This window comes from Formica exsecta, unplaced genomic scaffold, assembly GCF_003651465.1.
Source record: "Formica exsecta isolate Colony F162 unplaced genomic scaffold, ASM365146v1 scaffold223, whole genome shotgun sequence".
NCBI lineage: Eukaryota > Metazoa > Arthropoda > Insecta > Hymenoptera > Formicidae > Formica > Formica exsecta.
Window position 1 is genome coordinate 223,143 of NW_021849528.1, and position 24,942 is coordinate 248,084.

The 24,942-nt window shown below is 41.7% G+C and overlaps 3 protein-coding genes across 4 annotated transcripts in view; 2 read left to right on the plus strand and 1 right to left on the minus strand.

The window, feature by feature from the left end:
- The window catches only part of LOC115235488 (cysteine-rich protein 1-like), a 5,476-nt gene extending 3,320 nt beyond the window's left edge, over window positions 1-2,156 (minus strand). Inside the window, exon 1 of the mRNA XM_029807323.1 lies at window positions 1,990-2,156. Coding sequence (XP_029663183.1) covers window positions 1,990-2,029 — 40 coding nt within the window. The 5' untranslated portion in view covers window positions 2,030-2,156. The remainder of the gene's footprint in view (window positions 1-1,989) is intronic.
- A 530-nt stretch (window positions 2,157-2,686) lies between these two features.
- Window positions 2,687-7,890, plus strand: LOC115235481 (transient receptor potential channel pyrexia-like). The gene is made up of 9 exons (XM_029807306.1): window positions 2,687-4,107; window positions 4,206-4,458; window positions 4,635-4,837; window positions 4,915-5,136; window positions 5,251-5,579; window positions 6,257-6,512; window positions 6,947-7,237; window positions 7,338-7,597; window positions 7,697-7,890. Exons 1-9 carry the CDS (start codon window positions 3,706-3,708, stop codon window positions 7,857-7,859), a joined length of 2,379 nt encoding a protein of 792 aa, XP_029663166.1. The 5' UTR covers window positions 2,687-3,705; the 3' UTR covers window positions 7,860-7,890.
- A 1,151-nt stretch (window positions 7,891-9,041) lies between these two features.
- The window catches only part of LOC115235482 (protein pangolin, isoforms A/H/I/S-like), a 160,931-nt gene continuing 145,030 nt past the window's right edge, over window positions 9,042-24,942 (plus strand). For both annotated transcript variants that reach the window (XM_029807308.1, XM_029807309.1), the window contains exons 1-2: window positions 9,042-12,125; window positions 12,344-12,422. In XM_029807308.1, the coding sequence (XP_029663168.1) occupies window positions 11,973-12,125; window positions 12,344-12,422 (232 nt within the window). In that variant the 5' untranslated portion in view covers window positions 9,042-11,972. The remainder of the gene's footprint in view (window positions 12,126-12,343; window positions 12,423-24,942) is intronic.

Consider the following 24,942-nt stretch of genomic DNA (forward strand, 5'->3'; position numbering starts at 1 on the left):
TTTTTTTCTCTGCGATGTATGTAAAATTTTGTATACGGAAGAAGTTATATATTTGGCAAATGCAAATACGCGCGCAATATATAATTCAACACTGCTAGCGTGAAAGAATTCCAATAACTCACATTCGTTTTCGAGCGTTTTACACGGAAAAGGAGTGTTCCTTTTTTTTCCAAGTCGTCGTTGTAACATTCGTTTCGCGCTTTCATTCGCGTGAAAAATGCAATCAATCCCGTTAATATACGGAAACTTTAAAAAAGTTCTCGCGAGGAAAAAGGGCTCAATTAAAAATGCATGTCTAAACGCGAAACTGACACGTGTGAATTCTCGGATTCGTGTCCTTGTTTATCGTCGGAACGAAGACGCGAAATATATGTATATCGACTTCTTTGCGGATGTATCAGTTTTGGGATCTAAAGAGGGAAACCTTGGATTTTGCAGGTGAATGCGCACGATAATTGTCCGTCTATTGTTTATCTGTGGCCGAACAGAACTACTACGCGCGTCTCAAAGTGCACACTCGACTAATAGATAACGGTTATCACACGCGCAGCGTTTCGCCGACTACTAATTACGGTATAAGTTACAATGCAATATCACGTGGTGCGTTTAAAAGAGGTTTCGAGGCCGTCATTTCCTCATTTTCGAAAATCATCGTCGATAACGGTCGTTCGATTTCCCGAATGTAAAAAAAAGGAATCGTATCGCACATCGAAAGAATGCTGCGCAAAAGTCACTCGTTACGAAACGCCGCGAACTTAATCTCATGTAAATCCGCGGCGTCCCTCGCGCCAGGTATAGCTTCTGTTACAACTACGGATTGAGTTTATTCGAAAAGAAACTGATTGGATTATTCATTCACACTCTATCTATTTGTAGTAAACTCGAATCTTGAATACAATGAAACGGTCTGACATAATATTTGCCGAGGTGAATTTCGAGGTCGTTTAATGATATCATTGATGTCGTCATCGTGCGTTTACCATTCCGAGTATTTATGTTCGTCTGATATTCTATCCCTTTTTGTCTACTGTTTAAATCTTATGAATTCAAACACACACACGGAGATAAACAGACAGACAGATAGAGAAAAAGAAAGAGAGAAAAGAGAGAGGGGGAGAGAAAAAAGGGAGAGAAGAGAGAGAGAGAGAAATAGATAGAGAGAATATTTTATATTATACATTTATATGTATTTTATATTACATTGATCTCTCTCTCTCTCTCTCTCTCTCTCTCTCTCTCTCTCTTTCTTTCTTAAAGAAAAAAACATATAAAATAAAATATAAATAGCACACGCATATGCAAATTAAGCTATTAACTTTTTGCAATATTATGTTCCGTTTATAATATGATTCCTACTGTATCTTTCGGGAAGATGATGATAATTTGTGTGATAAATTTTATAAATATATGTATATATATAGTTATAATGTCAAATATTTATGCAATGTATTCTCTACGTACTTTTAATTGCTCTAAACTTTCCTGTTATGCGACGCACACAGCTTACGAAGTCGTAAATTGTGATTATCATATTACGTCTTTATCAATGCGAAATATTCAATAATCTCTTCTCTTCGCTATGCTATATAAATGATCGCTACAACAACTTATTACGTAATCGCGTTTACAAAAAAAAAAAAACAGCAGCGCTCAAGAAAAATTTTTACAAATAAAATTATGCCGCTTTTAATTTTTTCACTTTTCCACTCTTGAAAAGAGAGACGCGAATGATATAAAAAAAAAGCTGGAATATATAAAACCACAGCATAAGAGTCACATTAAATTTGCAAATAAAGGCTTACACGATATAATTCCATCAAGATCAGATTTCTCGATGCTACGAATGCATAAGATGATCTTCGTTCACGATGACTGGCACAAGATACACTTCGTAGCATCGAAAATTTTCGATTTGTGGAAGTTATACAAGTTTCGACGTCTTGACAATAATACAATTGTCTGGTCGCAATAATACAATTGTCATCTTACCGAAGTACACGGGTTTGTCGCACTTTGGGCAATTCGGCATCTCGTTAAGTGTACCGGCTCCTAGCTCGACGAGACTGTACGTCTAACTAACGGAAGGATGCTCTCAGCGGCGTGGCCAGACGCGTACTGGCCCTGAGAGGCCCGGCAAGGTAATGCGACGCTCTCTCCAGTTGATTGAGCGTGTGAACGTGTGTTAAGGCTAACGGCTGCACAAACCGAGAGTCCGGCCGTGGCCGCGTGTGTTTTAAGCGGTAGGGCAAATGTTACCTGTGCTCGTGTCGTTATGCAATTCCGTGTGCGAGCATCTACGCGCGTCCGCAGTATAACGTACGTACACATACAGGATGTTTTGGGTACCCCGTCTGCTTTATGGAATTCTTTAGCAGCTGACATTAATAAACTTCATCTCGATAGAATCTTCCCGCAGCTCTCTACAACGTTATTTCCTCAATATAGAATTATAACAGAAACTACCAATTCATTTATTGGCTTTGCTTGCTCCAGACATCAATTATATAATCTAAATTTTATATCAATTCTCTATATCAATATTGAGAATCTAAAATTGCATATAAATAAGATCAGTTTTCTTTATTTTTTGTTTTCTTTCACTTACTAGACATTGCATATAAAATGTAAATTGCTAAATAAAATATATTTTTTATTTATTACTTCCTTCTTTTTTTCACTTTTCATTTTGTAATCAAGTCCTGTATATCTCAAAAGATTACATTCTAAGATTATAATAAATATCATTCATTTATTTTCTCTTTCACCTATGGATTCTTTATTCAATTAAAAAAAAAATGATTGCTTAAGAAATATATCGAGACATTAACAGCTTTTATATGTACTATATAAACTCGACTTTAACAATAAGTTGATCGAAAAACTAGCAGAAAAATATGTGTAGAGAATCCAGGACACTGTACGTGTACTAGATACTAAACTAGTAACGGACGGGGCTCGAAGTTGGCTTCATTCGATGCGTTCGTTCCTTTCTTCTATCACGCTACGGAGTAATCCCGTTAGCTCTATTGTGAACAAATTTGATATCAAAACCGCGCGACGCAACGCAGGTTCACGAGTATTCAGATCGATAGTTCGTTATGCGCGAATATAACGGAACAGGAGATATCGAGAGGTATCGAACAGCGGAATGCACTCGCTTCGAAGGTATTTACTCATAAAACTGCAACGCGATATCCACGAAATTAATTAATTATCGGAATTTGGGTCGGGGGAGGAGACACCGCGTAGCTACGCCCACGTAACCGGAGGGCGATGTGGAAAATTTCGCTGTAAATTTTGGAATTTATTTTAACGAGATTATACAAATATCCGGGGCCGTGAGTTATTCGCCGCTGTAAAAATTCAACGTTGCAATCTTTACCTTTCCGCGATGCGATGCGTGCACGTGTTGTACGCGCGCGCTAATAGAATACGAGATCTTTATATCCGATAATAGCGGCTGTGTAAACATAGAAAAGAAAACATCGGATACATCTCAAAGTCCGCGCGTAATTATAAGTCAATTAGATTATTTACGAGCTACGCGGAATATACACGAATTAATGCTATATTAAAACGCATCCGCTTCGAATGCCACATCCGCTTGATAGCGAATAGATGCCTGCGTTAATTGCTCGCGTTGTGCGCCAGTCGCTCGCGAGCGTTATGAGAATCGCGGGCCCGTGATTAATTCGCATCGTCGACATGAAGGAAGAGATGATGAAGAAATGCGATCCGGATCACCTCGCGCTCGTGTTGGCGATCGAGAACGGCGAGTTCGATCGAGCGAGCGAGATTTTGGCGCGCGACAGTCAAAATAAATACGTTCATCCGGTGGGTGCTCTCCAAGTGACGGCCCTGCAGGTGGCCGCGTGGCAAGGGAGGATAGATCTGTTGGATCAACTTTACGAAAAGGGTGCTTGCGTAAACGACATGGATAAAATCGGCAGAAGCGCCCTTTACTACGCGGCACATCGCGGCAACATCGACGTGACGGAGTGGCTTCTCCGACGAGAAGGACACGTCGATGCCAAAACCGGGGTCTACTCGTGCACCAAGAACATCCCATATATTTCGCTGACAAAATCTTGTTTCGTTGGAGGAAAAGTTCGTATCGCGAAAACGATTATCGAAATTTTGTTCAGTTCAATTTGAAGAAAAAAAAAATTATTTTTTCTCGCATTTCTTCCCTTTCGTCGTTTCAGTTACCGACACCCATGTGCTGGGGAAGGACACCCTTACACCAAGCGGTAAAGAATAATCACGCCGACGTTGTGCGCGTTTTGGTGGAACACGGCGCGGATGTGAATGCTAAAGACGAACGTCTCATCACTCCGTTGCTCTTGGCGGGAAGCGCCGTGAATCGCGATGACCTCAAGGAGATGACTAAGTTCGTGGAGATAGTCAAGATTCTAGTCGCCGCGAAGGTGTTCGTCAACATTATTCATCCGGACACGGGTATTATTGGTCAATCGAGCGTTACGTAAAAGAATAGCGCTGTGTGTCATCGTCGCGGTTATACGGCTCGACCGCAAATTCGTCAGCGTCGAAAAAAAAACCTCCCGACAATGTCACACACCTGTATATACCATATCTCTATCATTCGAGTTTACAATCACGCTCAACTCCGCCAGGTACCACGGCGTTACATCACGCGGCGATGCTGGACAGCGCAGAAGCGACAGAGATATTATTGTCGAACGGCGCATGGCCGATGTATAAGTGCAAGAGTTCCAAAAGCACGCCGCTTCATATTGTCGCGAGTACGGGGAGCACGAAGACGCTGATGATCCTACTCGAGGCAATGCTATCTCATAACATTGACACTCGCGATCAGGTTGGTTTCATGCTTTTTCGCTTTGAGAATAATAAACGAAATTGCACCGAGATGACACTTCACTTCTCTTCGCTTAGATCAATCGTACGGCTCTTCATAGAGCAGCTTACCGGGGTCATCGCGAATGCGTACGAGTCTTGATCGAACATGGAGCTAACTTAGCCGCGACGACGAAGACCGGCATCACCGTCGTTAATGCCATATTCGCTCATATCCCGCGACCGTTGGCCTTTATAACGGAAATTCTGGATTCTTGCGTACGAACGACCAATAATTCTCCTCTAGAGACATACGATAATGTAAGAATTGCTTTACGTTGGACTCTTACGGATAGTGACAGATATACTGTCCCCGTTCTTACTTTAATATATTGCTGTTACTAAGTTCTGATGAATAAGACGTTTCTGTTAAAGATCACTGTCGACTTTGGTATATTGGCTCCGAAGCAACAGATGCAAATGGCAGTAGTCACGGCTGTTATAGCCGCAGCTTCGAATATAACGCAACTGGCAATATTACAGCATCCACTTGTGGAGACGTTCCTCAGATTGAAGTGGGCGAGATTAAGAATACTCTTTTTCTGTCTTGTGCTCGTACACTTGTTCTTCGTCATTTCCCTCTCAATCTATGCCATAATGTTTGTACGGGACGATACTGACCATGTAGTGTCTAGAAGAATTCTCGCAATCTGTTCCTGTTTTTTACTATTTCACAATATGATACAAGTTTTACTAGAGCCCAAGTAAATATGCGTTTATATAATTAAAATAATTAAAATTTACTAGAGAAAAGATATCTTAAAATCGACATATTTCTCAGCAATTAAGCGCAGAACTTTATTAAAACTGGTATAAGTTTGATTCGCGTTTAGTTAATTTATTTATTTTTACAAGAAATTCATATTTTTGCATTTATTGTTCGTTCATGCTAAACCAGCTTGTACCGAGAAATTTTTAAATTAAAAAAAAATGTTTATTTTTCTGTGACTTACTTTTCCACGGATTATATATTCTACATAGTGATAATAATAGAATATCCTCTTTAATAACTTTATGTTATTCTATGTGTTTATAGATTTCTAAATTTATTTTATTTTTATCTTTTTACCATGATTTTTACAGTTATAATTTTGAGTATTTAGTAATAAATTTCTTAGATTTCAATTTTTGTTTGCTTTTCAAAAAAATATTTGCTAAAGAAACAAAAATAATTTGAAACAATGTTATTATCAAAACTGTGGTCTGATATCTGAATATGATAGGAAATGATCTCTAATAAAAATATCTGTAAATATAAATTTTTATTTTATTTCAACTAGAATTCAAAAATAAAATCGTACATCGATTTTGATATCTTTTGTCTACATTTTTGAATGTTTAGATTAATCTATATTCAATTACATGTTTTCGAACATTTCAGACATTATTTGAGAGAATTCGAAACATGGTTGTCATTCATATGCGCTACATTATCTTTAGTGACATCGATAGCGGGCGAGTTCGCGAAGAATTCGAAAGAAGAAATTGAGTCACGTCACTGCGTGCACTGGGTATTGCATTCCATCAGCATCGCAATCTTGCTTAGCTGGTTGCAAATGATGCTATTAATCGGTCGAGTTCTAATGTGGGGATATTACGCGCTCATGTTCTCCAGGGTGTTGAAGAACATCCTGAAGGTTAGTAGAATAGTCATATTAGCTTTTATTCCACGGAATAAAAGCTAATATGATTAGATTTATATTTTTTACAAAAAATTTATCAAAATTATTTGGTTTTTCTTATAAAGTTATCGCGCAAGCTGATTTATTATACACACCCAGAAATATTATACACACATATAATATGTTGTAATATGTAACCAGTCGCGTGATTCGACGTATCTTTGTGCATAATCGTTGATCTCCGGACTCTATCGTTCGAGACTGATGACTCGCGCTTCCTATGACGAGCTCTTCAACCACGAGCACGGTTAAAAAACAAAGAGAAGACGAATGTGCAGACTCTGAAAGTCGCGGCGCGTCGACGATACGCATCCCATCGAGATCCCCTTGCCGCACACCACCCTCGCGATTATAATGACGTGCATCCGGAGCTTTTTACTCCCTTTCAGGTTCTCCTGGCGTTCGGCTACCTGATTGTCGGATTCGCGTTGAGCTTCGCCGTTTTGTTCCACGGGAACGACCAGTTTCGCGATTTCTGGAGGGCCATCGTGAGGACCGTGGTAATGATGATGGGTGAATACGAGTACGAGAAGCTGTTCACCGCCGAGAACGGCAAGAATGCTTTCCTACCGGTCACAAGCAGAATCATATTCTTCGTCTTCACCGTACTCGCCAGTATCGTCCTGATCAACCTCATGATTGGTCTGGCGGTCAACGACATTCAAGGACTCGAGAAGGAGGTACGAATAAAATTTAGGAACCAAAATCTCTCTCTCTCTCTCTCTCGCTTTCCTAGACTCTTTTACTTAAAAAAAAAATACATTAACATTGTCGTATCAGGGTCATATACGCCGATTATTAAAACAAGCGGAGTTCGTCGCGCATTTGGAGAGAGTGATGTCACACAGAATCTTCCGCGGCAATTGGCTACATCCTTACTTAAGAATGCTTCTACACTCTAGACGCGACATTCCCACAAAAATTAGACTCTTCTCGCGTGAAAAATATTTTCATCTCACGGAATCGCCTCCCAAGATTCCCGCCGATCTAATAGAAGCTTTATTTCTATTAGCCACCAAGACATTTAATAAGAATGATAAGTATGTATTACGCAATTGATAAAAGTACATTCTCACGTACTTCTAGCATCGAAGATTGAAATTAAATCTCGCTAATGCAATGACGTATTATTTTTTCAGTTTGGCAGGTAAAAATGTAGAGATTAGCGACACGAAACTGATTTCCATATTATCCAATTTAGAGGAACAAATCCGAGAATTGAAAATAAATTGTTATCGCAATTCAACGAACCGGACCTCGTCGAAACGGCGCGGACTCAAAAGAAATACTGTAAATTTATAGCATACATGTGCAACATTACAATTATTCATCAGTGTAACGAACGCGTATTAATCTGGCAGCGGCATTATTATAATCATGAAACCGAATCGTGATGAAGAATCTCGCTTTACTTTGCCGGTATAATATATAACAAGTGCTTTTTTTACAATAACAGAAGAATAACAGAGAAATACAAAAGAGCGAAACGCAATTGTGTGTATGCAACATCGAAGAATAACGGTAAGTCAGTAATCCACCTTGCCTTTTCAGCTGCATAAAGAGATCCAATACAGAGACACTCGGAAATGCCGTACAGATGTCACCACGAAACTGATTCGCGTTTCCGCAACCGCAAGCGGCTGAATCGCGTTTCATATCCACGCGTCGATTATTTTAAAATGAATTTAAATCCGCTCGGGATTTAAGGGACACTAAATTTTTATATTCCAACCACATTGTCAGCTGTGCGCGCGTAGATGCCTCCGCTTTATTGCCCCGCGATACGTTTCGCGGCGCGGCACTAAAGATAAAGAGCTCGGAGAGGAGGTTTCGTTGAAATTAGCGACGATCAGGCAAGATTTACGCGTAATGACCGATAAGGCTGAATTACGCGGTAATTAATGATATTTACGGTAGTACGTAAAACGCAGACTAGATCGTCGTAGAACCTCAAACGCGACACGCATATAGCTGTATCTCTGAATATATACGCCGGTATTAAAGATCTCTTTTATTTTTTCTCCTCTTTTTTTTTTTCGACCACGATGTGCGTTTAACCGGCACTTTTTCGTACGTGTGTGTGTGTACGAGTTCGCGTCTCCATATATCCGGCTGCTAAATAGCCGCGCGTAGTAACCGACGATATGCAGCGACGGCCGAGAATTGCCTGGCTCCGAAAAATATTGCGGAGCATAAATTAGAAGCCGGATAAGTATATTTGAGAAATGCAGCGTACGTAAATGCACGCTCTTTTTTTCAACGGTACACATCGTATCGCGGCGGCAAACTCCCACCGCAAAATCTCCGTGCAATTTCGCTGCCCTTTACTCATTTCTGGTATTTTTAATTTTTTTATGACGTGTCGCGATAATTTTATATGTAGAATTCCTGCATCGATGATACGGAAAAGAAAAACCTATTCGCGTAAAAAATATTGCAAAACTTCATTTTATCTATAATTATATATGAATATATATAAAAGTAAATTGCAATAGGCGAAATAGGTTGAAGGGTTTAAATAGTAAGAATGTTTTCAGAAACGATCGTGTAATGTTAATGGATAGATGTGTAATGGATAGATTCGCTGCATTCGGAAAGTTTGTGCGGTAGATTAATTAAAAATTTATTAAATATAAAAAAATAACGCACACATACGCATATAAACGCACACATACGCACAGTGATGCGGCTGAAATTTAGTTTGGGCAACGGTTTAAAAGGGAACAACGATAGAGCAAAAAGCGGGAGTCGAAAAACTCGCTTGAAGGGACTTGCGAGTGCAGGCGACTCTCTCATGCACCGATGCGAATTTAGATGCTTTCATGACGTATTAAATTCGCTTCGTACGTCGCGGTTCTGTATACGTTTCAACAGCACGATTTCGGATCGTAGTCGTAATTTCGGGAACACGGCGCTGTTTTCTCGATTTTTATCAGAGCAAACGCGGGCTATTCGGGATATTTCCCTCTCGGTTCGTACATAATTTTCACGTATTTGAAACGCGGAAGCGCGAGTTACGGAATAAAAGTACGCGGAAATGTATGATACAATATTATTTTCCTTCCCCCTTTATCGCGGACGCGAGTCGCAAATGAAAACAGAAAAGAATGATTCGGTAAAATCACGCTATGTGTGAGAAGAGATCCCATAATGTTTCTGACAAAATATATTTTCTTTTGAGGAAATCAATTTATGAATTTTTCAATAGCGCGCGAAATTTAGTTTCCATTCTAACGCCTATCTTCACAGACTACAAGTTTTTGTACTGTTTAAGATAATAAGAAAATCACGTATATTACGGATTTGTTCAGTAGGATTAATTATCCTTTCGAGAATATATTAATTAAACGCTGAAATTGGTTGTACAACGGGCGGTAGCGGACACATAAATTATCATAAATTACTACGTTCTTCGGCCGCTATGAAGAAATCACATGTGCACCTGCTCTAATGGCCTTCGCACACAGCGTTCGCCCATAGAAGCACAAATGCTCGCGCCCGAGAATAAATTCATCACGACCCCGCCATCTTTTCGCGCGCAATGAATATATAAATACACACACGACTATACATATCCGATAAATTTCGATTCGATAAGAGCATTGAGATTCGACTTTTCGCAGCGAGATAAGAACATTTCCAACATGCCCGGCGAGTAAACGCATTAACCGGCGACGAGCATGCTCGCGGCCGCTACGTCATTTGAGAATAAATAAATAAACAAAAAAAAAGAGTCGTTTGGATTTTCCTACCTTTTACCAGATGCGAGATAATTCTTCAAGCAGATAAACACTCACGTCGACAGTGACTCCGGGAACATCATTCGCGAACGGGAAGAAGAGCGATCCTCTCCCTCTCTCTCTCTCTCTCTCTCATCAACGACGATAATAATAACGCAACACGACGACGACAATAATAACAACGCGACAACACAAGGTTCGCACAGTGGCGTCGGAGTGAAGACGGCGCCGGAATGGATCGGGCGAGATCGGGCTCTCTCGGTCGCGATCGGCTCGCCGCCTTGCCTGCCATGACTGGCCGAGCGCGGCGTCGCGGGGGAGCGAGATGGCGCGTCGGTGAGGGAAACCGCCGCGGTGAATCCGGCGTCGTGATTGGTCGCCGCGTGGGAGAGCCGCCCGTTCGAGCTCACCGTCGCCGGCAGTCGGCACCGAGTATTCAAGTCGAGCGCGTCGAGGCATTCGGAGTCGCGGTGAGAGAGAGAATTATATATACGTATATATATATATATATATATATATATATACACATATTCATACAAGCACGGGGGGAACAACACGCAATCTCTCGCGAACGTCGCTCGTTAACACGTATACGGGCACGATGGCCGCCCGGCGCGTGTACCGTTCGCAACAAAAACAACAACAACAACAACAGTGCCGTACTTGTCGTCGTCGTCATCATCATCAACGTAGCGTCGCACTTGTCGTGCGTCGTGTCCCGCTCGCGGAATCGCAGCATCGCGCGCTCGCAGAAACGTCGCGGCCGCCGTCCCTGGCGTGCGGGTACGCTAGTACGCGCGGACTGTCGTCGCGGTGCGCGTATTGAAGAGTTTTCGTACGCAGCTAACGTCACCACGGAGAGAGAGAAACGCAAGCGAAGGAAGCGGTAACGGCGAGCGAAAAGGACAGCGCGCTCCTCGCTCCGCTGTAAACTCGGCGCATTAAATACGGTCTGCCTTCTATATACCACCTACCTACCTCTGTGTGCTCGTCTACCGTCTCTTTTTCTTCTATATATATATATATATATCTGTCTCTTTTCTCGTCCTACGCTCCTCGCGCCTTTATTGCGGCAATCTTCCCACGCATCTTCTATCTCTCTCTCTCTTTCTCCGGCGACGACGACCGGAAATTAAACTCGCGCGCGAAAAGCGCGAACCGTGCGTCTCCCGTTCCGTCGGTAAGACGTTGCCCTGTCTCCGCGCGGAGTGTGTTTCTGACTCACAAGTGCGTAGCGTCGCAGTTACCGCTGTCCGGTGTACACCGGGCAGGTACCGGGTCCTTTCTTTCAACGGGTCCGTTTCTCGCGTCAAGTAGTGCGGCCTAACCTCGTCGCGTCTCATCGACAATCGACAGTGAACGGTTTTTTCTGTGCTACGGAATTGTCTCGAAACGCGCGTTGCAAGCAGTGTGAAATTGGCTCGGGTCGCGCACAGTGAGAGACACAATCGTAATCGAACGCAGTGTGAACATAGAGTGAATTCGTTAAAAGTGACGAGTAAATTGTTGCGTCGTTTCAAGTTGATCGAAAAGGGACAGCATCTCTTTCGAACGCCGCCGAGTCGACGAAACGGGAGCAGACACGCCTCTTCCCATTTCTCGCTGCGACCGAGTCGATAAGGACTACGAGAGAAAACCGGGAAAGACGGTGGCCGTCGCTCGCGTGCCCGCAATAATGCCGCACGTGAGCAGCAGCGGCGACGGCGGCGACGAGCTCGCCACCGAGGACGAGATCAAGCTCTACAAGCATGAGGGCGAGGAGGACAAGACGTCCTCGGAGAATCTCACCGAGGACAAGAGCGACCTCATCGACCTTACCGAATCCGAGGTGCGTCGGAGAATCACTCTCTTCGTCGCGCATTTACCTTCTCTTCTTCCCCCCCTCGTCGTTCACTCCATTGTGTATCTCCGATCTCTTCGTTACGCGCGACATCCCTCTTCGTATATATTCTTCCAAAAAAAAAAAAAAAAAAAAAAATACGTATACCACACCACCTCTCCCTGTAGGACATCGAGTATTAAGTGCGTGCATCTCGTGTGTTGCAGGAAAAAGTCGCGCTCGCCGGCGGGAGTTACGCGACGACAGGAAAAGCGTCGACGAGATCCGACCTTAGCCCCGTATTCGGTAAGTCCTCTTGAAATCATCTTTCACGAAACACGCAAGTTTTGAAGCTTGCATTTCTGTTTCTTAGCCGCTTAAGTTATCTTCGCCGTTATCGCGCTCGTGCTCCGTATCCGCCGATAGCTCTCCATTTTTTTTCCGCGTACAGCTGTTTGACGCTCGTAAAAAAAAAAACACACACACACACACACAAGATGAATCACTTTTGTCGCGTAGAATCAGCTTCCCGACATCTCGCAAACTCGACGCGAAATTTCGTCGCGTGAGTTTAATTATTCGTTAGCCTCCCTCTCGTAAGCCAACCGAGTAAACGGGATCGATACACGATTCGTCGTGTAAACAGCTGGCTGAAGGCTAATTCAAACGAAAATAATGCTCGCGGTTAAGAGACGATTAACTTTACAAGGCGCATCGGTGTTGCAAAACGCTCTCCGCTCAAGTTTAAAAGTACCATCTTTTTCATCAAGTATCCGTACAATATCGACGAGTTTGCAAAGCAGGTCGTATATCGGTGTCTCATAAATAACGTAACGTACGCTGGAAGTTGGAAACAATACCGTCTAACTAGGCTACGCGATGCGAGAAAATATCATAGTTAAGATCGATCGATTTCTCGCTGGGCGATACGAGGAGATTAAATAATAAACTTTCAGCGGCGTCGTTTCTCAACGGTATCTCCGCACCTACAGATATCTCTCTCACTCTCTCTCTCTCTCTCTCTCTTTCTCTCGCGCGCGCGCTTAGATTAACGTCATTCGAAATCGATCGCGGGCACGATAAGTGCTCCGGTCTCTCATAGCCGCTTTCACGGTCCGATGATAATCGCGTCTGTGTGCGTCGGCCGGAGAAAATGTGTGACTCGGATTCCCGGCTGTGTGTCCGCTACCCGCCACGGCGCTCCTATTAATTTCCTCGCCATTACGCCGCATTACGTTGCACGTCGTCGAAAGCTTCTTCTACGTCGTCGTCATCGACGGCCTTATTGCCCACATTCTACCGCCGCAATAATCGCGAACGCCCGAGGCAATGACGACAATGACAGTTGGATGACAATTCTACACGATCGCGAGAGCAGGAGAAGGAGAGAGAGAGAGAGAGTTAGCTGCTCTTCTATTGACACGACGTTGATAGCAGCTACTTGATAAGCCGTCTGAAATCGCGTTCTCCTTCCCTCTTGCAAGGATCCGTCACTGAATGACGATTGCGAAACGCGGCGACGAAATTTAGACATGAGCAGATTCGTTGCGAGAATATATACGAGAGTTCATTGTAACATGTACGTCATTTTTTTATCTCATCTTTCATCTGAATATTTATTACTCGCGTCTAAATATGCATGTTAAGGCTGCAACCTAATCAAAAACGATATTTTACCTCAAGAGATAATATTCATCTTCTATAGCCTGTTATGGAAGTGAACGGTGCTCGCGAGACGCGATAACATCACCGAGTGTTTCGTAGAAAAACCAAATTTCAACGTAAACAATGCACGTGTCTCTTGAACGCGTTTCGTGCTTTTTTTCTGGGAAATGAAACGTCGACGATCGTGAGGAGCGTGACGGTCTCTCGCCTCCGATATCGTCTACGAATTCTTGGAATTAGCGCGAATTTCTCTCGAAACCTGAAAGATCCTGTTATCTTTTTACTAGCCGATCACGTCGAAACTGTTGTAATGCTTAAGATTTGCAACAAAAGATTTACGATCTTCACGATATTTACGATATATAATTTTTTTATTTTAGAGAGATATATATGGCTGTATTTCATTATTTCAGGGAAATAATGAATTATTTCAAGGTCAGAGTTTTCTAATTTTTCCACATTTATTTCTCACCTTAAGTACCGAAATTTTCAACGCATTTTCGTATCTTTTAAGAATATCGAGGTTGAGTTTACTTTTTTTTATATCGAGCGAAGTTTACGATGACAGATTTGTTCCGGACAAATCATTCCGACGTGTCAGTAACGTATACAATGAGATGCGTGCCTGACGTTCCCGTTGGCCGGCTCTTCCTCCTCCCTGCCAGACTTTGTCACTGACAAATCGATGTCGCGCTACCGCGCACGCTGTCATGCTGTTGCCAAAACATTTTAATGAGTTAACTTGGCCGCACGTCTCCCGACACGTTGTCTCTTGTTTGAGATGTTGCAGGCGCGATTACGGCACGTATGTGTATGTACGTACTCGCATATATGTATATGTGCGAGAATTATCGAATATATGCCGCAAACTTTCTGACTCTCTTAAAAATATCTCCGGACGTTCCGCGGCTTTCGCAATCTAACTTTGTAATCTCTCAATAATCGCGTTGCCTATTATATCGTATTTTTAAAAAATATATTAATAAACAGCGATAATATCATTCAGATTATTAAATGGTTAGAGTTTCCATTGACCGTATTCTATCGCTTCTACCGTTCACGAATCACTTTCGCTTTATGTATTGATACGCGAGGATACACGCGAGTGGGATGGGAGAGAGAAGGAATCGTTGCACTCTCCGTCAGAAAACGTGCAAAACGTTACGTCGGGATCCGTTGTAATCGCTTAAGTGGTTAATTATATGGCTCTTCGAGGAAGGCCGCGCGCGCGCCAGGCTGGAGCGGAATTAATCTTGGCATCGGCTGACTTCAGTAGAGCTGCTTCTCGTGTTTCTTTTTTTCGTCGCTTACATACACATGAAAACTAGTTATTCAGATATATGCCGAGTAAGAGAAACAGAGATATATATTTATTGCGTGTAACACGTCACATTCTGACATCATTTTTAACGAAACGAGTTGACGTACAATACGATACGTGTATCAGTGCTTCATATATCGGAATCTCTTGTTTTCTTATCAGTATAGTTTACGTGTTTATGATTGTAAAAACACAATATATACAAAACAAAGACGACAACAATTGCGTATAAAAGCATCCGTATTTTTATGTCGAAATTCCTGTTGCACGACGCGGTATATTTCTGTGATAATCCGATGGCATTGCCTGCGTCGGTTACCAGGGATGATATTAACATAATATTGCAAAACGCAATATCCGACATATTTCTTTCCACATAGCTACCCTCTCTTTACATGCTATACTCACTTTCAATAACGCCGTGCACTTCGTTGATATTTATATCGGCTTATTACGTTTTCGTTTGCGACATCCTCGTTACATTTCCTTGCGGAAACGTTGCTCGGGTAAAATCCAAGAGGACTGTCAGACTTCGCGATGCGTATGGTTAATTATCGCAAGCGCTTTTCGCTCGGGGCACAAAATAATTATCGTGATTTCACTATCCAGGTACAACAAAGTGTCGCACGAGCGAAAAGTCGTCTTAAGCGACTGTCAAATCGGGAAATTAAAGTCAGCAGAGCGTGAGATGTGTTTGGTATAAAATCTCGTTTATGCGAAGTTATGGTAGCGATCGAATGACTAGCCGCCGGTGCTTTTATTGCAAGCTCGACCTCTCGAGAGTGAGATCATAAACGTTGAGACATATATTTGAATGTACGATGGTAGTTCGAACTCGGACGATCTCGTGGAATGTCGTGTGCGCGAACTTTCTTCTACTTTTCGCTTTTGTACAAAGTTGAAGCGCGCCAATATCGCGAAAGTGTTACCAGAAGCTACATTTTTTCAGTTGTAAATTTTTTTGTTACCAGATTTTTTTTTTTTTTTTTTTTTTATTGTCAAAATTATTATTATACGATAGTTTTGGATTTTACAAAATGTTTACAATGGAGAAAAGATATTAAAACTGACATATCAATTTGTTTCTGAACCGTGTCTGTAGTTTCTAGCTGAAAGTTCAAAATAAAAATTTAAGTTTTTATTCTAGAAATTACACTCGCTATCAGATTGTCTTATAATTTTGATAATATTGTTTTAAAATTTTGAAATAATGACAAATTTTTTGAAAGCAAACAAAAGTTGAAGTGTTGGTTCCGAAAACCGATATACTCACTGAAACGATAAACTCACTGAAAATCATATAGAAAGATAAAAAGAGATAATAAAAATAGTACAAGTTTAAAAACTTAGACATGTAGAATAATACGATAACAGAAAAGATACGTCGCTATTTAGATTACGTAATTCGAGTTAAATTAAGTCTATAAAGTAATTATATACCTCTTTTGGCAAATTAATATTAAGTTTTGAATAATCAAACTTATATATCGCAAAGAATATGATATAAATTCGACATTGTCCGTGCATTCTTCTTGTTATAAAGTATGGTTGCGATATCTACCTGCGCATTCGCGATTTCTTCCGGCGGTGCATACATACATGGATATTTGCAAAAGCGCGCCTTTCGATATACATAGTTTGTCGCTGCTCGGAAACCGCCTCCGCGCGTCCGGATTGCATCGCGGCGCGCTTCGAGAATCAAGAAACAGAGAAAGAGAGAGAGAGAGTGAGACAGTAGTAAAAAGTGGGAGAGAGTCAGAAACGATGTGTCTCGTTGTGCGAAGTAATTGACGAGTTCGCGTGTAGGCGGTCGGGCGCCTAGATCGCCTCGAGCGCACCATAGGTTTATCCTTAGAGACGAAAAACGAAACGAAACGAGCAGCCCTGACGGGCAAAGCCGAGACAGAGAGAGAGAGAGAGAGAGAGAGAGAAGGAGAGGCCATTTTATCGCGAAGGAGAGGCGTAGAAACGAGGCGAGAGAAAACGAGACGATACGAGAGAGTAAGAGAGAGAGAAGGGAGGAGAGACCCCGCTGCTGCATCACCCTGAACTTGCCCGAATACCTTCCCTTCGGACCGTACGATGTGTATCCGCTCACCAATGCACATGGCACCCAAGCGAGTTCTCTGTCTTCTCTCTCTTTCTCGCTTGTTCTCTCCTCTTCACGCCTGCCTTGTATCGCTCGTTCGATTTCCGTCTCTCTTGGTTCTCTCGTTCTCCACGGCCGCGATTCCTCTCGCTCTCGTTCTCCTCGGTATCCTTCCTTTTCTCCTCTCTCTCTTTTACTCCGTCTTCTCTCGGAGCTAACCCACCCATTTCTTACGCTCCGCGGCATATACCGGGTATGTCGAGACGCCCGCGACATTTCTTTCGCGAAAGAAACTCGTGGAATTTCAGACGATCGCGATAACAGGATCGTTTAGACAGGAAAGGAAGTTCTGAGAAGAAGCGATTACTTTTGTATATTTTGCTGCATATCCTAAACTGTATTTTTTGAGTTTCTTCAAACGCGCGGGAATAGCTGTAAAATCATCAGGATAAAACTACTTATTTTTCTGTTTATTTTTCTCATTTTTGATTGAATTATAAAATATATTAAAATAATTTTTTTTTTTTTTATTTTAGTTATAGTTTGAAAAAAGATTTTATTGGTGACTTTGATCGTCTCTAACTTTTGATGAAATTATTTTTTTTTTTTTTTTTTTTAATGGACAATTTATAGTTATTTATTCTTAAACATTCTTTCTTCAAATTGTTTTATATATTTCAAAATATTTAATCCATTTAAAAAATAGATTTTTTTATTATATCTATTATTTTCAAGTGCATTTCTCTCAATATCCAATCATATATTTACAGAAATTAACATGTTATAGATATATAATGAAATATTCGTTTTAAATAGTCATTTCTGTAATATCTTTCATTATCCTGATATAAATGTAGCAATGTTTTTCTTTCTAAGTTATGCTCGTCCTTGGCAAAAGTTATAAAGATATATTGACGTTTTAAAGCATGTAAATACTATTTACGACTGCGCCATTCTTCCACAATGCGGTCGGAAAAGCCCGCATTAATACGCTGTAAAATCTTCCCTGCAAATAAACGGTATGAATAACTTTGCCAAAATCTGCCGTAAAATCCGTGTGACGAAGTAAATGCAAATTGATACACCCGGTATATAAGCACAGATACACGCTGGCTACAGTCAGCATTATACACCTACCTACCTATCCTGACTCGCCTCTACCTACCTACCTACCTACCTACCTGCTCGCTAACGAGCCTACCTGCCGGACTTCTTGCATTCGTAGAGGCCGTTCGAAAGGGAGAGACGAGAGAAAGAGGGAAGGTTCCGCCGCCCATGGTGCCTATCCCCATGGGTTCGGCAACTACACCCTGCGGTGGTGCTCGCGTCTTCTTTTATAAATGGTTAAACAAATTTCCCTTGCGAAGCACAAGTCTTTCCCAGAAACAGATACGCGCACGCCGAGATGAGAGGAACGAGACTCCCAGAAAATATGTTTGTCCCACTAAACTATTCCTGATTCCATAGACGTGGGCTCGAAATTTGTTACTCGAAAAGGAGCGACATGATTTCGCTCGCATTCCATTAAAATTCATCCACGTTGTTCGAAAAATACGCTCATATAAAATCGGCAATATCTCAAATGTTTCCACAATATCTTTTCTCTTTTCTTTTCTTCCCTTAATTTTTTTAAAGCTCTTCCGAAGAATATTATATGACAAAATTAAACTTTATTTGTGCCGTTGTCGACTCTTGTCAATGCGAGAATCTGCGCGGAAATCGCAAAATTGATACGATACCGATCGGCAGCTTATCAGATGTTGCGTCCCGCGGCATTTCATCGCGTATTTCATCATTTCGTATCTTATCGCATCGAATCGTCAATTCCCGAGTTTTCGATTCGACGTCGTGAAATCGATAGGCATCGTTTAATGACGCAAACTTTTGACAGACGGCTGTATGGAGGAAATACCGGAAATTCTCGACTCGCGACACTTGAACCGCCGCGCATGTGATACATAGCTTTAATTCGCGCTGTCACGCGATGTCACGCGCAAAGTTTCTCTACTCGGATGAACTTGCGAGATTCCTCTCGCGAATTGTATTTGACGGAAATTAATAAACGGTTAACTCACGAATAAAAACGGAGGATTATCGAACATTGGTGTTGACAGATGCCGATATAATGCATTTCACGAGCTCTCAAAAATTAACGTGCGTTGTACAAATATTTTTCTAAAAATGGAAAATTGAAAAACTCTTAGACGTCTTATTCACCCAATAAAGTTTTGTTCTTTAAATCGGATGCGATGTAATAAAAATTTAAATAAAGTACACACGAATACGAGCTTTTACAAACACCTTTACGCGAACGCACCTTAAGATAATCGCACGGTCCAATCAACATAGATAACAAGATAAGCGCGGGTAAACTGCCGAGCAAACCATACTTTCGTATCGTTCTAGTCCGTTCTTCCTGTTCGAGGTTAGATCCACGTAAAAACGCAATTCTCTTTATAGGAATCTATCGGTCTCAATCGTGAAATTATTTCTATTTTACAATATTTCTTTTTCTTTCAAATATATCGCGATTTTACGTTCGATGAAAATCTCTCAAAGATATAAAGACTGAATCTCTCGAAGAGATAAAGATTGAAAGTTTTTAAACGTTGTATGCAATATGATATAAGTGATGAACGTGTGTGTCGATGAGACTACCGAACGTGTTATCTTCGATATACGTTTAAAGTGTGATGTTTGCGTTGCGTGAATACGAACACGCGAATACCTTGTTCGCGCGCGCGAGAGGAGTAAACCGCCGTTTAATAAAATAGCGTGATCCCGGTGACGCATGCTATCGTATATAACGCGCTGAAACGTTCGCCTACAGAGTACTTTGACGAGATTAATGCACATAAATGTAAACGACTCATTTATCGCGCTCGCTCCGGGCGAGATTAATAATCTTGCGGATTAGTTTAACGCATTGCAAAGTTTGATCTTGCGGATATAATTAACGGTATATACGCGCTCTATTAACGCGTTTTCAAAATTTATTTTGAAAAAGAGTTATACAGTTACATATATATACGTTGCAAAATAGTATTAGTAAATAGTAGCGAAATTATCTAAATATGTCTTTTTCTAACTGTGTCTATATGTTGAAAATGCTGTACAAGCAGCACTTTTACGAATAAACTGCATTTTAGGGGCAGAAGTTTCTTTTGAAATGTAAGAGTCCAAACGAAACTCGTCTGTACGTTAATGAGGTTCAACATAAGCGTGCGATACTCTCGCTCCCGAATTTCGCGCTCCCGCCGCTTAAAATGCATTTTCGACGCGACGCTCTAACGAATATCGCATGGACCGTCCCGAAAAACCCGGCTGGCAAAAGAATGAAAAAGCGGACGCATGTTAATAAGCTCGCCACCAAAATACCGGTTTTCCTTTCGAGACTCGTGCGGTTACGATTCAGGTTTGTCCGCGCGTTTCCGAGAGCCTGGTCGAACCGATTTTCGTCAAACAAAGTCGTTGGGTCGTACGACTCTCGAGTCAATTAACGCCAAGAGACCGTCGTGCTCGTCGTCGTCGTCGTCGTCGTCGTCGTCGTCGTCGTCGTCGTCGTCAAACTCGAGTTCCTCGTGTCTCGCTCGAAAGGAGGAAGAAAGGCCGGTTAAACGAGAACGGAGGGGGACGAAGGAATGCGCCTGTTTGATTAGTCTACGGCCGCTAATTATGTTATTTCTGAATGGAGTGGAAGTCACGAGGCAGTCGCGATTAGAGCAACTTTCCAAATTTCGTCCCCTTGCAGGGAAATTATTTCAGAGAGTAATACGTTTTTATATAGAATTAAAAAAAAAATAATAAAATAGGTGAGAAATTAGCAAAGATAATAATAATCGAAATATAACTGACATCTCACACAAGAGAATGATAATCGAGGTATAAATCGCTAACGAGCGTGCATGGAGAAATAAAAAGGCAGCGATTGAATTAGAAAGGAAAAGAAACTGTTTGTTTCATAGGGGAAAAAGGGGAGCGAGATTATGAAAAGCAAGCGCGTGAAAGATCAGAGAAGAAAAAGGATTGTCACGTACATGCATGTGTAAGATGAGAAGAATTGAAGAAGAACAAGAAAGACAACGAACGCAAGAAAAGCGAGCAAGGAAGTGAGACGAAGAGATATGTTGACCAAAGGAGAGGAAAGAGAATGGCGAGGTAGAGACGAAGATCGAGAGATGAGAGAAAGAGAGAGGGAACGATGGCAAACGAGGAGGCACGCACGACCGTCTGTGAGCCGAAGGTTAGCAATCTGCGTAGTGTTTTACGACAACTATAAATATGGCCGTAAAGCTCTTTGTTTAGAGCAGCTTGTCCGGCTTTTCGAAACTTTGCCCTTACTCGCCACCGTTCAGCGGAGACTGTTTAGGTTGTAGAAAGTGGACGATCTACTATACACGCAAACACGTCGATCGTTTTCGTACTACGTGGACCATTCGTTTTTTGGGAGATCTCGGTGGGGGGGGGGGGGGGGGGGAGGGGAGAGCGATACACGGGTAGATCGGTCGATAAAAAATTTACGACTCTCTGCGCGGTTGTCGGTTACTTTAGGGGGGAATACCGGAACGCGTCGCAACATCTTCGAGAAATCGACGCGGAGGACGATAGGATATTTGCACGTGAAAATTTCTGCCGTTCGATTAAAAAAAGGAAAAAAAGCAACCACACGGCGGTGGCATCTGCTAACCATATGCTGAGGCGACCGGGATCAGGATAGCAGGCTGTCACGCTAATGTCAGGTTAAGCGGTGAGAATGATTTACAAGCGGCGAGTTCGAAGAGATCGAGAGGAAGAGAGAGATAGAGAGAAAGAGAGAGAAAGGAGAGAATATTCCTTATTCGTCAGGATTCTTCTCTCCTTGCGGTCTCTTGCGCATATAATTATAATTATCTTGGATTGGCCACAATGCATCGACCGCACTAGTAAATATTGCACGAGCTCTGACGCGTCCGGACCGATCGGTTTCCACTTGGAAGACTCTCGCTTCCGATCACGTAATTACCATCTCGCGTGGCCACGCGATCGTTGCGCCGGGAAGCTGTAATGGATTTAAAAGGAGGAAGCGTCAAGCTTTTTGCGAAACTCGTTGTTGAGTCACGCCACGTACCGCAATGATATTATTGCATCTTATTTAGACGTTAGAAATTTGCAAATGTGTAGAATTATATTGTCAAAAAAGATGTTTTGCTCTATTTTATTATCATTTAGATTATATAATTTGCGAAAAAAGTCGCAGAGAAAAATTATTCGAATCTCAAAAACTGTCAAAGATCGATATTTAATACATAAACGACTGCAAAACTATAGGCGTTTGATGAGTAAACTAATTAAACGGGTCAAGTTGATATCAGCTATGATAAAGTGCATCCATAATATAATTAGTAAAAAAATAAGAATATATTAAACTTTCGGAAACCTATGTCGATTTTGATGTCTTATCTCAAATGTTCATTACTTTATCGTTCTTTTAGTATAAAACAGATCTAGTCAACAGTAAATATTATGATCGTCATTAGTTAACTCGTGAAAGGAATTTCACTAATCTTCTTCCGACGACAGGCACGTGGAGGAGATGACAGGTACAGAGAAAGAGAGAGAGAGAGAGAAGTCGAGAAAGGCAAGGAGGGCCGATCAATCGGTTCTCCGCTATCCGCCGGGTGAGCTAACTAAGGCTAAATAAGGTAGTCGGCCAGTCTCCGTAAATAATTGTATCTCGTAAAGCGACTAGGTAACTGAGAATTTATATGGGCGTAGCCGACGGGGCCGATACTTGCTACTTCGGTACACTACGACGTATAACAACCTCCGCTCCCCTCCCATCCCTTTCTTACCGCGCTTCTTCTCTTCTTCTTTCCCTTCTCGGTGCCTCCTTTTTTCCTTTCTTCGAACGGACGTAACCTGCGAGTACCATAGTGGCGCACACGTGGCAAGAAAGACGGTCACCGCGGGGACCGTGTCTCCGCTCCATCTCCACCTCCTTCGCCTCTCTGGTGGTTAACGTTGCATCGGAGACGCGAACCTTTTCAAAGACTTAACTTCAGTCATGCAAATTAACCATCGAGATACCTCGAAGGTAGCCCATTACGCTCGCGACAATTCGCTCTTTTTTAATTGCTCCTCATCACCGCGTCGGACGGTTACGACCGTGAAAAATTGCGATATGTGCCAACGACGAACGTGCTCCTCTCGTTTAACTCTTTAAAGACTGGGAAGGACGAAGCGTGTATAAAATATCTGTGTATATCGGAATTACTATACATATATAATTTAAAAAAATCTTTTCCAAAGTCGATTATAATCTTTTTTTTTTTTTTTTTTTTTTTTTTTTTTTTTTTTTTCTGCATACTTTTATACGTCCCTTGTTTCATCTCTTTACGCTTTGGCGTTTAAATTTTGTCGCGATTTTCATGTCTAGACCCGTCAAAGAAAATTCCATGAGATATTCGAGTGTGGACACGCTCTTTCTGACTCTGCTCTTAGCCCCTTTCAGTTTCTCGAGCGTAGAACGCGTATACGAATTACTTTCGATAATCTCGAACGCAAGGGTGCCTCGTACACGACGTCTCTTTTGTCGTCACCAGTCGTATTTTTTTTTTTTTCCTTTTCCTTTCTCTTTCTTCCTCTCTCCCTGCATTCGCTCGTCGCGTCACGTGCGAAAGAAGTGGGATTCCGAGAAATTTTTTTTCTTCCGCACGAGATTCCTCCGCGACGGCGATTTAATGGAATTAAAAAGTTTCCGCGATGCACATCGTTGCGCCCTTTACTCCCACGCGGCGCTGGGGACTCGGCATAAAAATAGCTTACGCGCGAAAAAGGAAAGCCCCGATCGCTGATCAACGATCTGGGAAATTAATTATCGTGCACGAAGAAACCTCGCGGAGATTATTAGTCACGGCTCGGCCGTAGTTATCGCCGTCGTTGCTCTAAAGAGGCTTTTGCGTGCGCTCGACGCACGCCCGAGTCTCCGCTTATAGATACGCTAATCTTATCTCTCACCAAGATAGTGCACCGTGCCTACGATATAATTACCGGTCGATGCTGCTTTTTTTCTACATAGTTTTATCTTCTCGCAATAAAAAGAGGCGTGAGTAGCTTTTGATGATTTCTCACCGTTTCTTGAATTGATTTGATCAAACTGTCACGTAATACACCGTACCATTGATAAACTTTTAATTACGTATTTATACACATACAATATATATTGCGTCCTAATTTTCTCTCCACGAGAGATACTTTTGTGTGTGTGTGTGTGTGTGAATCTCTTAAAAGCAGTAAATATTACATCATTCTCTGCGCGCGAGACATTGTATATTTAAGAGTTAAATAATAATCGGAATGCCACATACGGAATAACGATTAAGCTCTCTGGATTGAGTTAGCCGTGTTTTCATATGGCGAGAAGACGTGCGAAGCATGGAAATTCGCTCTACCGGAAGTCACGCGTGTGAGTGACTCGTGTACACGTGATTGTCAATTTCGTACTTTCGATATCTTTAATTATATCTTTATTCTCTGCTCACAATATTTCTCATAACAAAAACAGTCGGTCTATTCGCTAATTATATATACATATATATATATATATATATATATATATATATATATAATAATCGTCCCATCTATAATGTGCAAGTAGAACGGGTTAAACCGAGTAGGAAAGTCCTCTACCGTTTTGCGATCTTTGCAATAATTAAAGAGAAATTAATTAATAAAGATCGGCCAATTCACTCGAGTATTAGCGCGCGGCGAGA